Source organism: Diadema antillarum, unplaced genomic scaffold (assembly GCF_040938485.1).
Source record: "Diadema antillarum isolate AM-2024a unplaced genomic scaffold, OU_Dant_1.0 scf00000014, whole genome shotgun sequence".
Classification (NCBI taxonomy): Eukaryota; Metazoa; Echinodermata; class Echinoidea; order Diadematoida; family Diadematidae; genus Diadema; species Diadema antillarum.
In genome coordinates, this window is record NW_027270903.1 from 454,951 (window position 1) to 469,427 (window position 14,477).

Genomic DNA, 14,477 nt, shown 5'->3' on the forward strand with positions numbered 1-14,477 from the left:
TTCGGTGGAATCAAGACATCATGTACTGGACCATATGATGGCAAGCAAAAAATATTTGCATGCTTCTATTTTCATGCTAGTTTCTGGTTGCGCAAATTTGCGCAAAAATTTCCACTTTTACGGTAGCAATGAGGAATGCCTCCTTGGTATTATGCAAAGTGAAGTACCACAGTGTGGTGCTCTATATTTGATGTGACTTCATTGTTGATAGTAACAATGCAAAAGGCAATAAAGTTGTTTTTAGGGGCAGCGCTTTTCCTGGTTGCAGAAAAAAAGAATTGCAAGTAAAATTATAAAAAAAGTCTGTGATACATAATTTCATGAAATAACCCTGGAATTTGTTATTTGTAGACTAATCAACACCAGCAAAATGAAGCATGTATTGGATGTAGGGGGACCTTTAATCGCCCCGCCTAAATTCTTGGTTCTGGTGACGCATGGCCCAGTGACTTTGCTCTATTGATTGATGAAATCCAAGCATTGTAAAGCTATTGCAGCACCTACATCTGTATCATGGCACATCCCTGTACAAGAGAGGGAGAGAGAGAGGAGAGAGGGGGAGAGAGAGGTGTTATGCAATCTCTATAGATAACTCTAAGGTGGTGGAATCGCCCTCCCTTTTGTACACAAACTCCGTGGGTGTACATCTTAGTGCACACTCTTGTGTTTGCTGTTGGGGTGTACAGTCTTCAACGCCTTCCATCCTTGCGCAGTTGGTTTGTATTATATGCCTGTCTTCTGTTCCTCAAGGCTGGGGTGCAGCCAAGTCCAAGCTCAAGGCAGGATTTTTCTCGTTTTGAATGACTCGTTGGTGGCCATCAAACTCGTGCAGTTTTATCAAGGTAAAGAGCCACTCTCATGCTGACTGCCCACAATTGGTGTGTCGCAGAGTGCAGCCCTCCTCAGTCTGCAGTGGAGTGGAAAAATAGTTTGGCTTGTTCATGTGGATGTCCCTGGCCAGTGACTATACCGGTGCTCTTGCACAAAGGGGGGCCATTGCAGCCGCTGTAACCACCCTATGCTCCCTGTAGCGTGTGAATCAAGAGGAGGTGTATTACAAGAGTTGACATGACCTCTTTGCAAAGCTTGTTGGACATGTTGTGACTGAGCAGCAGCAGTGTATAGTACATCTCTAGCTGGATCACAGTATAATACCATTCAGGAAGATAGATTGACACCATTGCTTTTACTGACGATCTTGTCAAAGTTGCTTCCATGTGTGTCCTGCCACATATGTCCCTGCCTGCAGACCAAGCAAGGTGGAGGAAAAGGGGGACAAGATTGTTAATTACTTACAAGGCGTGACACAGAACCATTTATACTCATCAAGCAAAGTCACTGTGTGTTGATCAACATCGATAACTGTAATCAGCTATCAGGATTATCGGCTCGTGTGATTGTTTACCTTCTGCATTTTTTCTCTGGATACCACATGCACAAATCAGGAACAGCGTGATCAGTACAGTTTGGATAATTGTTCATACTTCTTGAAGTTCTTCACTATATTGTGAACATTTCCATCCTACCAATTTCTATCACATAGGCATACTTGTGAAGACGCTCATAAATAGCACAGAATTTTGATCAACACACGGACGTCCAGTGTCTGTGGTTGATTATTCCAATGGAAACACTGTTTTTATGGGCCAGCAGGTTGAGTTGGTTGATAATATTCAGCGTTGTGCTCCAGAGCTGAAGAATGTTCTGACAGAGTTTTGAAGATTCCGATGTACATTGATAGAGTGAAAAACAAAAACCAAACTGAAACAAAACTCACACAATGGTCATATAACTCCCATTCTTACCAGCATTCCTTCCAGCTATACATTTGGAGGACAAAAAGATTTATTTAATGGCTGTTTCCCATACATGTGCATTCAGAATAACAACAGGTGAAAAGAGTCGGAATTCTCTATATTTTGCCATTGTATGCACTGTGCCAACCAGCTGAGAGCCTTATGCAGGCAGCCTACATGCACCTCTGAAGAAAAAAAAAATAGAGACCAAATGTGGCAGTTTAGAAATTTTGTGATCAAAACCAAGAATACGGCCTGGGAGTAGAAACATAGGTGTTTTGTAACATTACAACTATTGACTCACAAAGTATCAATCATTTTCAAAGAAGGCAGTTTTCCATAAAACTGAATACACGGAAATTGACTTTCACGCTGTTCCAGCTCTGGCTCCTTTCGTAGAATGAGAACTCTACACAGTTGATGGTGCTCTGAGTTGACATCGTGAGGTTTGGAAGGAAAGAGTTGAGGCTGTGTTTGACCTCAGTGCTGAACATTTGACCTCTCTAGTGAGATTCCAGCGTCAAGTTTCACCAGGAGCAAAGTAATCTCCACATGAACTCACAACGTTTGTGCAACATCATACTGACCAACTTACCAGGATCATTTATGTTGTGATTGTGCTGTCGCGGTATCACACTTGTACGACTTACACATTATTGTAGACCGAACTGTACTTTTAAAAGCAGTTGTGTTTGGTAGACGACTGCCTGCCAACCTCGAGAGATATTTCCAGCTCTGATTCTGAACAGAAGGGCAGTCACGGTTGGAGCTCATTGTGATTCTATTTCGTTAGCATTTCTGTGGAGGTTTTTATGCCGTGCCCATTCAACAGGTGTTGATCAGTGAGAATACACATACTGATTTCTTGTTAGAAATCAACAGCTACATAAGTGTTCTGTGTGCAGTGAGTGCCTTGCTGTTGTACTTGGAGTCCTACTTGTAAGGTTGTTTGTGGCCTGTGTTGCAGCTTCAAATTATATTTGCCTTTTTCAAGTTGACTTTGTGGACCATTTTGTCCCAGTTCACCCATCAATGTAGATCAACTTCTTCAAAACTCAAGGAAACCACAAATTGTAGCTCTATGAATCGTGTGCTTCTGTTTTCCATGGCATTGTGAACAGGTGGAAATATGTGAATTGTTTCTCCCTTGATTGATTGAAGATCAAGACACTTGGAGTAGAGTATCTTTGTGGATTTAATTAAGAGACAGTGAAGAAATAGAGTTTTAGTGCCCATGGCTCTTCCGGAGTCGGAGCCAGCCTAGCAGGAATTCCAAACTGATGGAAAATGGGAAGTGCGCGAACGGGACTCTCGCTGACAGCTCACTAAAGCGCTCATGGATGCCGAGCGGGGACGTTTACGATTTCATTTTCAAGGTGCTGGTGATAGGTGACAGCTATGTGGGCAAGACCGCCCTCATACAGGTCTTCTCCAGCGGGCGGGCCTCCCCATACAGAGACTATCAGGCCACCATTGGTAAGGACCCATGTGATTCAGCACAGGGATGTATTGATATAGGCCCTCTAGGGGTATACGCTATAAACAACTTTTATTTATTAACTTTCCTGTGATTGTGGCAGTTATGTACATTTGTACAATTCAATGTAAACTTGTACATTTCACAACAGTATGTATATACTCTAAATCTTCAAACTCCAGTAGCTTTCATTTTTTTTTTTTTGTCGTTAACTAGTGATACTGTGTGTTTGATATTCACTTGTTACTACAGTCTACTTTACATGAAGGGAAGTCTCCATTTAATGTCCGATTCCACTCATGCTCAATGTGGCTGCAATTAATATAGGAAAATCAATCAAACAGTATGGCAAAATCTCATAACAATCAAGGTTGCTGGGTCTGTGGATTTTACCTCCTCATAACTGGTAAATTTGTAACACGTAAACATACTTAAAAAAGAGAGCGGCTGAGTACAGTTCAGTGGACTCCCGTTATAACAAAGTCCACAAAGTCTTTTGTTATATCGAAATTCAATTATAACTGAACAAATAAATGATAAAAGACATAGAGCGGATAATGTTGTGGCCTGAATGCTTACTTTGTTATATAAACCGGAATTTTGTTTAAACCATGTTCGTTATAACGGGAGTGCACTGTAACAGAAAATCGGGACTGGCAAATGTAGCAACCATATTGGTGTAGTCCCTGTACTAAAGAAATTATAAAAGAAGGAGATGGCATTGCATTCAATTGCAGAAACCAGTAGGTCATATTCACCCACAGTCAGACTTGTATGATGTGGTCATAACATATTTGTTTGATATCTCTACTTAGACTCTCTACTTTTAGTCATGGTCCAGAGATGTTTTGCACTATTCAGTTTTACTTCATTCTTAGTGCTCACTCATAATAGTTGACCTCAAAATATATTTTTAGAAGTACAGCTTAGCTTGACCTCCTTTTATGTATTTCCTTTGATAAACAGCGTCCAATCTAGAAACTTTTATTTTAAGACTTGTGTGTGCTTGTATGTGAGCACTCCTACATTCATATAGTACATATGTACTAGAAGCTGTGTGTTTGAAATATCTCGGTAACTTGCTGGAAATGTTCTTACGCTTCATGTGAGGGTATAATTAAAGGTGCATGATGAAAATCATGATTTTACTGGAGTTTGCAAGAGCATGGTGATCTCCATTTCATATCACCAGGGCAGATTTCACAATCTGCTATCTACTTGCCAACTTGCGCTGTAGTGACATGTGAATTAAAAAAACAAACATGTTTTTCTCACTCAGTGAGAATGCCTATAGAGAAGGCAAAATTGTTATTCATATTCCTTTTTCATTCTCATGGAAATGTTTTCCATGTGTAACACATTGCTAAGTTTTTATGGAAGAAGGGATATGAGGATATACAGTAGCATGGAACACTATTATGTATTTTGTGACACAGGTTTTTGTGTGCCTTTTCATAGGTGAAAATGAGTAACTTGTCATTGGGCTTTGGGGGGGAAAAAACTGCTGTCTTTGTAATAGTGCAGTCGAGTTAGCACTACTGGTGCATTCGTAAGTGCAATTAGCCTTAATCATGATAGAGTTTGTCAACATGCTTTGTAGAAATCAGCTATTTCAAGCCTTGTTGTAGTTAACATTGGCTTGAAATCTTATACTAATCTCCGAGATTTGATATTTGAAGAGCTGTTGTGCGCATCATTCACAGGGCCATATTTTGTTTCAAATCTGCGGTTGGATAGATTTAGATTTGCTTGCCCTTCAAAGCACTTGACTTTGAAATATGACTACAGTGTCCCTACCAGCAAGCCTGGGTAAGCCTGTCAACGACAAATATCCAGGTTTCAGGACCTGCTTTGGTCAAACTTACCATGTGATGCCTCAAAGATTGGGGGAAAAGTCTCGAGCATTCATGCCTTGGATGCAAGATGCCGAGGCAGGGGGCGTCCCGTCAAGTCTCTCTCAGCCGATCTTGGCTGCCAGGTGGCCATGCCTACGACTATCTCTTTCCCCTGTTGGTCCTGGGCGACAGTGGTGTGGGAAAGAGCGCCCTCGCTGAACTGTACGTCTCAGGATCGAAGCTTGTGCACCCCTTCCATAAGATGACTCTCGGTAAGAGTGCTTTGTCCAGGTGAACTTGTGTATAGGGCGCTAGTTAAGGGATCATACCTTGACAGCTTTCGTTCCACTCACTTGCTGAATACGGTAGAAGCTTAATTTTATTTGATTTATTTTTTTTTTTTTTGGGGGGGGGGGGAGGGTTGTCTTGCATTTTGTGTCATGTGTTTTATATTTCTGCATGTACCTGTGTATAGGTCCTGGAGGCATGTTTACCTGTGTCCATCTGTCCACTAGGAATTTCCCAGTGATTATAACAAAATTGGAAGAAAGGATGGAAACTAATGGACAGTTATTTTCTTTCAATTATATGGATACAAATTTTGAATTCAAATTAAAGGCACCCTGTACTGAAACTGTCATATTATTCCAGGTGTAACTCTAGCCAGGAATAGCAAGTGGTAATATTATTTGTGATACAATGTACTGTAAACACCATACATTGCCATTTTGTGAGTCTAATTATTCACAAATTTGGACTTCCCGACAATTTAATGTGTGATTAAATTTGTGATAGTGGTGTACAGTAGTAAACGAGAAATGTACACTCGCACGTCATATTCATGTTGAGAGCAGAGTTAATATTGGTTTGTTATTGAAAAACGCATTATATAGCATGAAATTCAGAAGATAAAAACCTTGCAAATTATGGTGTATACAGTACAAACTTAATTATATCATATCTTTTTTTTTTTTTTTTTGATGATGATAACAGAAGCTCAAAGGTTACTGAAATTGAGATAATACTGTTCACTTTCCTGCCAGAACTAAGGAGAGTGTAATGTAATTTGGTATGGTGGATGAAAATGGATGGGAAAGTTCTTCCTTTTCTATAGAGAGCATTACGGGTCAGTTGTCAGGGCCAGTGGTCAGGCTCAACAAACTACATGTAGCTCTTGGTGGAATTAAAGGGCCATACTTTTGGCTTAGTACTGGTATAATGATTGGCATGAAAAGGCAGAGGCATCAAAGTTGACTGTGTGCTAAAGTCCAATTTCTCCAGTTGCCATTCAATTGCTCACTAAAAGTTTTCCCGTTATTCTTGGATTTTTTCCCATGGAGCTCTGCCTTTGCTGTGTATACATACAATTTGTATTCTCTAGCGCCTATATACTGGTTGTATAGTGTTAACGAAGAATGTTTAATGAGTGTTTATTGTAATACTTCATTATTAGTTACTGTAGTAACTTGGCTTACTTTGGTTTTCTTTTTATATTTTTTCTTTTTCATTGTTCAACACTCACAGCTGTTTAGGACAGAGTGACCACAAGTACACTGTCATGACACACACTTTGATGGCATTCTGTTTTCTGTAGTATTCTCACCTGTACACCCAAGTCGAAAAGGAGAGTTCTGTGTTATAGTTGAAGTCAGAAGAGTGTCTGTCATACATCGTACTACTTTAAGAAACAAAACACACACATACAGATCTGTTTTTCTCTTTGTCCTATTTAGGCATTGCAGTTGTCCTTCACTTTAAGTGTAAATGCAGAGACTCCAATTCTCCTGCTTGAGTCCATTTTCTCAAAATTTCCAGCTCTCCTGCTTGAATTTGAATTTTTCCCACTCTCGCTGTGTGTCTCGTGCATAAAATCTAGCTTTCTCCCACTGAACTTTATTTTTGTCATTGTTTGTTAAAAAGAAAAGCTAAGATAGCACCAGAGAGCATTCTCTAGGATAATTCTAGAGATTCCAGGGTCCTGGACACTGCCCGCAAAGGACATAATGATTGCACTCATAGTATGTGCTACATGCATTGTGCGCGCAATCAGAGTCTCCAGTTTGCTAGCCGTGAGAATCTGCTGTTCTCTTCTTTATATGCCATGTTTGCATGCCCGACTCAGTCACCGATGTGTGAAGTTCTCATATTCTGCTCAAACACAGAAACCCACCCAAACTGATCGATAAAGCACCAAATGCCACAGTACACTACAATGAAAATTTTTATCACAGTTCTATTCCTGGCACATAAAGCTTGCATTTTATGTGGTGATTGACTATCAAGTGGTGTTTCCTACAGAATTTACGAGTAAATTCTAAGTTTTTGTCACTGTTTTGTATGCGAAAGTCATGCCTCTACAATAATGTAGCTTGTGGTCATTTGAAATGAAAACATCATAAATTCGTCATAAAATTTACATCAAAGCCAAGCTTGGCATTTTCTCTACAACTTTGCTTGTAATATGTCCAGGGTAATAAAGATCTGTAAGAGTGACATAGATTTGAAAAACATAATGCTTCCCCAAAGCATGCCTACGCTGCTGTCTCAGAATAATGTGGCACGTGGGGGTTTACACCATGGCACATGAATAGTTATTTCCAGAGATGTCTAGGGTATGAGTCTCTTTAAGTGATGTAATAGCATACAACTTGTATATGAGCACTTGTTGAAAATCAGCTGATTTTGCTGTAGTAAACACACATTTCCTATAGATGCCTTTCCAAGTATACTCGGGACTACACTGTAAAGCGAGGAATGTTTGCTTGCATTTTTATTTTGCGAATTTCGCGAGAGCCAAGATTCACGAAATTAAGATGCATGTGAAAGTTCTTGTCTTCACTATATGCATTGAATGTTAGAGGCAGCTTACGAAAATTCCATGCCACGAAAAAGGCCCTCGGCTCCAATTCGCAAAAATTTCATGCCGCGAAAATATCATGTTTTACGGTAGTCTTGAATTTGTTCATAAAACAGACATTGTGATTGTGTGTGCTTGGTGAGAGTGTAGTTACAACCAGGAAGTGAGACTTGAAATGTCACATAGGTTTAAATGTTTGTACAGGATGCATTACTCTTAAGGATAGGCTTTTTGAAGGATCTCAAGGATTTGGGGATTTAGGGATTTGCAGTTGTTTTCTTCTTTTATCAGTGGGGTTGGACAAACGAAACTTCACAGTTGCTAGTAAGAAGGAAAACTTGAAGAGGAGTTTTTGGTTAAAGTAATAATGCATTCCAGTTTTAAGTTGATTAAGACAGTAGCACTAAATCGCATAAACAGAAAAAGCATTAAATTAAGATTTGAAAAATAAGGAGTTGTGGACCTTAGAGGTGTTTGTATCTTCTGGGAACAAGTAATGACAGTCATGTACATGTAGGCATTAGATGTGGTGATAGATAAGTCTCCTATTCATGTGTACATTGCAGTGTATGTCTTCTCTAAATTCATCATTTGACATGAATTCAAGAAGATATTGCATCCCTCTATCAAATTGTTGTAGAGTTGTAACAATTCTGTAATGATGATGTTTGTAAAATATTGCATAACTATTGAGAAGATTTGATTGTAGTTTCATGCACAAACCAGTGGGAGGGACCCAAGGATATCAACATAAGCAGCAACCCAGTGAAAGTTAGTGTTAACATGGAGAGAATTTGATTTAAATTTCATTGGGTTTGCTGTTATTTATCTTTCTGCTGATGAGCTGTGTATTACATATTCATCAATTTGTTTGTATCTGGTTCTTTGTCCATTCTTTCTCTTTTTCTTCCCCCTCCGCCATCTATTTATGCCTCTGCCACACAATGTAGCTGGTGGCATTATCTCTAATTAACTCTTTACCTAAATTTTATGTCCTCAGACAATTGACTAAATTTGCCAAGATTTTTCATCACACATTCAGTGATCCATCCAAAATTGACCCAGTTGTAAAGTTTGCAGGCCCACTCAGGTGTAGTAATGTGCCACGGTCCAAAATCAAGGGCCATGGTGACACATTCTGGATTATTAAAGAATGATTGGTTATATCTTTTTTAATTGACAATTACAAGTTCCAAGACATATGTGCCAGTTGAGGGAGAAAGCACTCCAGCGAGAATGCCAATTCGCAAACGAAGTACCTGAGGGTTACAATATATGTGATCTCATGTTATATTTCATTTGCTCATCTTTAAAAATTGTATACTATATTTTCTGTCAATGTGCAGGTATCGACTTCAAGATTAAAACGGTAGAGTTGAATGGTAAGAAGATCAAATTACAAATCTGGGACACAGCCGGACAGGAGAGGTTTCACACGATCACGACGTCGTACTACAGAGGGGCCATGGGGATCATGCTGGTCTACGACATCACGCAAGAGAAGACCTTCGACAACATCGCAAAGTGGCTAAGAAACATCCAGGAGGTGAGGCCAGGAAGTCGGTGAAAGCCAGTCATTTCTGTTGTTTCGTTTACTAATACCTTCACATTGACCTAGTCTACACACCCATTGTCATTATCATTGTTTCTATTTCTTGTATTTCTTACGTTTCTGATATCATCTTCATTGTATGAGTCACCATTCTCTTCACTATTACTATCATTACTATCATCTATTATCGTCAGCCCTGTCACATTAACCATCACTGTTATGAATATCCCTTAGATGCAGCTATGATGTTTTGTTGCCATTAGAATTAATGAAACAAAATTTAAAGGGGATGGCTAGTAACTGATCAGTGGGAATCAGTGGGAATGCTGGGGGATGATTGTTCCAATCCTAGTGGGATTCATTTAAGAGTACATTATATGTCTATTATTGTGTGAAAATAAATTGCTTCAGAATGGTCTCATATTCAAGTAATGTGCAGTTTAATGTTTCCAGGATAGCATGCCTATACAGTGACGGGGTGATCGTCAGTGGGCCGTTAATGATCGCCCCGTCACATGCAACTGACATGAGCTTCTTTCATGTAAAATGTTATTAAACAAATGGAAGGATTGAGTACAATACTGTATACTTGTGTGCGTGTGTGTTTATCTGTGTCTGTGCCTTTGTCTTTGCAGTTTTCTCATTCTTTTAATTAGGCTATAATGTGACCTCCTTTCTATCAGTAGAGCAGTCCTGGAAAATGAAGATGATGATGATCCACAGCATTTGTATGGCGCCATATATCTATTATAGAAACATTCAAAGGCGCAGACTCCTCCAAGACAGTTAGCAATTGAATGCCCAGTGAAAAATGTGTGAAATATGACAAAAACTTGCATAAATCACCCTCAAAAAAAGGTAGTAAAATTCTGTTTGTTAGGTTGTGTTTATTTACTTCTCTTTGCTCAAATGTTTGCTTACCTGTTATTTCAGTTTGGGGCATTCATGCTGTAGTAATTTGTCCTTGTACAATTTTCTGTGAATAAACATTGCAAACAAAAAGGGGAAAAAAGAAACTAATGACATAGGATAATGGACAGTCAAATGAAAGACAGATGAAAAATAGTTGTAACACACAACAAAAGCGAGTAAGAAAAACAATACACAAGTTAAATGTTATTTCCTCCAATGCTTTGAATGCCTAGCAAGTAAAGAGTCGTTTTGATGATGATATTTTCTTTTCTGTAGCATGCAAACGAAGACGTAGAGAAGATGTTACTAGGCAACAAATGTGACATGGAAGACAAGAGGATGATCAACAAGGACAGGGGAGAGAGCGTGAGTATTATGGTCAACAGAGGGCGGGCTTTTAATGTCTTGCCCAGCGCCGTATATAAAGAGAGTCTGGCCAACTCGGCTTTTGGCTTATGAGTTTTGAAGCCTGGGCTTGGTCAAAAGTGGTCCCGTGATCTTTGCGGAGCCATGTCGTTACCAAAGTGCACTCATACGCAGTGCCCATTGTTCACTACCCCGTATTTGTTAGGTTTTCATTATTATGTCTGAGCGTACATGCTAACTCTGTAACGCTAGTACGCTGGGCAACGACATGGCGTTCAATTTATGAGTTGGCCAGACTCTCTTTATATACGGCACTGGTTTTGCCATGATTTCATGATGCCAATATCAGTGCACTATAGCATAGGTTGATACTGTATGTATCACAATGTACATGAAGTTGAAAATGGCCAGACCTCAAACAGACACGACAATATGTGACTGAAAGACGTGTATGGTCATTACTCTATCAACTACAAAGCAGGAAGGCAGATTATTGGCAAAATTTTCCATGTTGATCTTGTTCTTCATAAACAATTTATTACTTTTGTGTTTGAATGCACTGTTAGGAATCAGTGGAAGTGATGATGTTGTTAGCCCCACAAGACAGCAACACTGTTTTATAAAAAAAGAATGACTTTAGAAGTAAGAAAAGATTATATTGTCAGAATATGCACATATCACAAAAGTACATCAGTATTTTGTTGTAAATTGATGAGAAACTGTACTAAAATATGTGATAAATCTGTAGCTAATTTTAGAGCAAGTATTTTTAATTTACACAGCAGGCAAACATCTTTTTCTCTCTCCATTTCCTCCAAATAGGAAGGTATGAAGCAGATCCCCTGTAGGTGTTTCTCTTGAAATGTGATCAGTACTTCCTGTACACGAAATGTTGTCATTTCGTGACAAAATGATCGTTTCATCAATGAAATGACTGATTTCGTAACGAAAATAGGCCATGCAACACTTGGCGCCCCATGAAAAACTATGGTCTTTGTCCATGTTTTTAAACCGTGGACAAGATTGTACAACCTTCATGAATTCAGGCCACAGAGTTTTGTGATTTAGAGATTATATGATACTTAAACTCGAGTCCTGATAATAGAAGATACAGATTAAAGTATTAAGCAGAATTTGCAGTTTGTTGTGAGTACACAGAAAACAAAATCCAAATCTTCACCTTGGATTTGTTTTGAATCTCTTAGAAGTGAGTGAGTAGCATGCTTATAATGCTTAAGTAGCAGTCAGTTGATGTTAACCAAATCCTTATTGGAATGTCACCTTTCTGCACTACTGACCTGAGAAGGTGAAGTGGGATTATTCTGTGAACACTGCCCTCTGCTGATCAGTGGTGCTGAATTCCACCTGAGGGATGTTATGGAAGCAACTCTACTTCTTTTTACGAGTATGAAGGATGTCACTGTTCTAGAAACCATTCCAGGAAATATAGAAGGCATACTAAGATAATGGCACTAACGAGTGCTGTTACTGTTAACTTCTGAAAGGTTGCTTCAAAGATAGAAAGTTAGAGCTTTTGTAAGTAAATGGATCGCTGGCTAGACAAAAGGGCAGATTTTGTGTGTCTGCAGGGGTTGTGTTTATGGGATGAGTAGCATTAAGCCTTTCGTTAGTTTTCTTCTAGGTCTTCTCTGAACATCTGAGGCATTTTATCTGACACCATTTAAAGATTATGGCAAGACTGATTCAGGAACACTGTGCTGCAGAAACACAGTGCTTTAGAGCAAGGACATGGCATCTAGTAGTTTCATGTGAAGGGAGGTGGGGGGGGGGGGAGGTGGGGGGGGGGGAGGGGGGGGGGGGGGGAGTGGGAAGGGTGGTGTAAGAACTGTACCTGTGGCAGAGAATGGTCTGACCAGCAGACTCTCATGTTATTGTTGTGCTTATGTCAATCGTAATTGCTGCCACATTGCTATATATTTCTCCTCTGTTTTCACATTCTGATGAAGCAATGTTGTCTCATTTCCTCTTCAGTTTGCTGTAAATATCCCTTTGTAACCTGTGATATTAACAGTGCCAAATTCCTTCAAGCTGTGGCCTTGCAACCCCACAATGAAATGATAGAATGAATATTTGAATTTGATGCATTTTGATGAATATTGAATGAATGATTTGCATACAAATTTTGTTTCCCTCAAATAGAATTATTTCAGGCTTTACATTTTTAAAATCTTGCGTGTCCAGTTCCACATTCTTTTTTCTTTCTTTCTTTTTTTACATTAGGCTGCTTATGAGGACCAAATGATGGGTTAATGAGCTGTGACATAAACAGAATTGCTGTTGTTTTCATATTGTGTCCATTTTGTCCTTGCCCTAAAGTCTGTCTTTGTTTGGTCTCTTCTTCATCCATTCATTCCTTCTCCAACAGTATCCACAAAGAGAAACAGGCTCATCCGGCGTGGTCAAGCCGGACGAAGGGTCAAGCAGTGGGTCAGGTCCGAAGTGCTGTCCGTAGGGTGCAAGACCAGGGAGAGCCATCGCAGCAGTCCTCAACGTTTCCATGTAATCTACACTAAGCATATCATCCTAATGTAAGACAAAAAAACAAAACAAAAAACAGAGAGTAAAACAAAGACACAATGCGGACACAGAGGAATCAGGAAAGGAGAACGATGCAAGGAAGAAAAAAACAGAGGATGAGATGACAGAGGACAAAGTCTGAAATGAATGGATTTGACCACACTAGGGGAAATGTTCTTTGTACATTTTTAAAGAGATGTAAAGGGAAGCAGATATTTACATTTTGGGTTGTTTCTGTAGTTTAACTCCCTCCTTTCTTCATATATTTCTGATAGTGCTTCTGTTGGCCTTGTACTGCATCTAGATGTCTAGGATCCTGTGGTGTGATGCAACACTATTATTGTCCAGCTGTATCTCCTCCACGTCATGGTCATTGTCCAGCTGTCCATTTGACACTAAGTGTAAACAAACCTTTCAATCCATTAATGCCTATCTTTGCTTCTGTGTTTGATAATGCCAAATGGCATGATCTGTAGGATATGATATTGTACTCTGTGATTAAGCAAGACAAGAAAATGACTGGATGGGTAGTGGTCAGTGTGTAGTGGACACAACACTATGCCAACACAAGGACAGGAAGAGCTTGGGTTTCATACAAGACTTCACATTAATCTAAAAAAAAAACACACTAAAAACATCAGTTTGACCCATAGAGATATATTTTGACACCTGCTTGATAGGCCCCCTTCTGCATAGAGATATGAATACCCCTGGTTCAGATCTCACCACATCACATAAGCTTAGTTTACATCACAAAGAAAACACAGATCCATAAAACCTCCACGCAGTCCATGTAATAAAATTACATTTACAATGATTGTTGGACAGATATTGTAGAGTCATCCATGTTCGTACATTATTCACATGATGTTTGTGTACATAGATTTATACTGTAATGTGAAAAATATCTCTCTATATATATCTGTTTATATATATAGATACATATGATATCACGACAGCACTCCTAGATATTTCAAAAGAAGCCGCATTCGGGATATTTTGCATAAATCCTGACATGTTGGGCTTCATGATGAGATGTAGCCATTGTAACCCAAATTTATTCTAACCTACCTTAGCACAGTACACTAACCAGAGGTCTTAAACCAGGCACTTAGTATGTGTATGCGTAGTAGTAAGCAAACAA

The 14,477-nt window shown here is 39.3% G+C and overlaps 1 protein-coding gene across 2 annotated transcripts in view; it reads left to right on the top strand.

Moving 5' to 3' along the window:
• Positions 1–11,153, top strand: part of LOC139723261 (ras-related protein Rab-10-like) — a 33,886-nt gene extending 22,733 nt beyond the window's left edge. Inside the window, exons 1-3 of one of the 2 annotated variants that reach the window (XM_071634523.1) lie at positions 136–3,272; positions 9,312–9,511; positions 10,706–11,153. In XM_071634523.1, the coding sequence (XP_071490624.1) occupies positions 3,077–3,272; positions 9,312–9,511; positions 10,706–10,888 (579 nt within the window). In that variant the 5' untranslated portion in view covers positions 136–3,076 and the 3' untranslated portion in view covers positions 10,889–11,153. Of the gene's footprint in view, positions 1–135; positions 3,273–9,311; positions 9,512–10,705 lie in introns of those variants that run through there. The other variant, XM_071634529.1, reaches the window with a different exon arrangement.
• Positions 11,154–14,477: the final 3,324 nt, after the last annotated feature.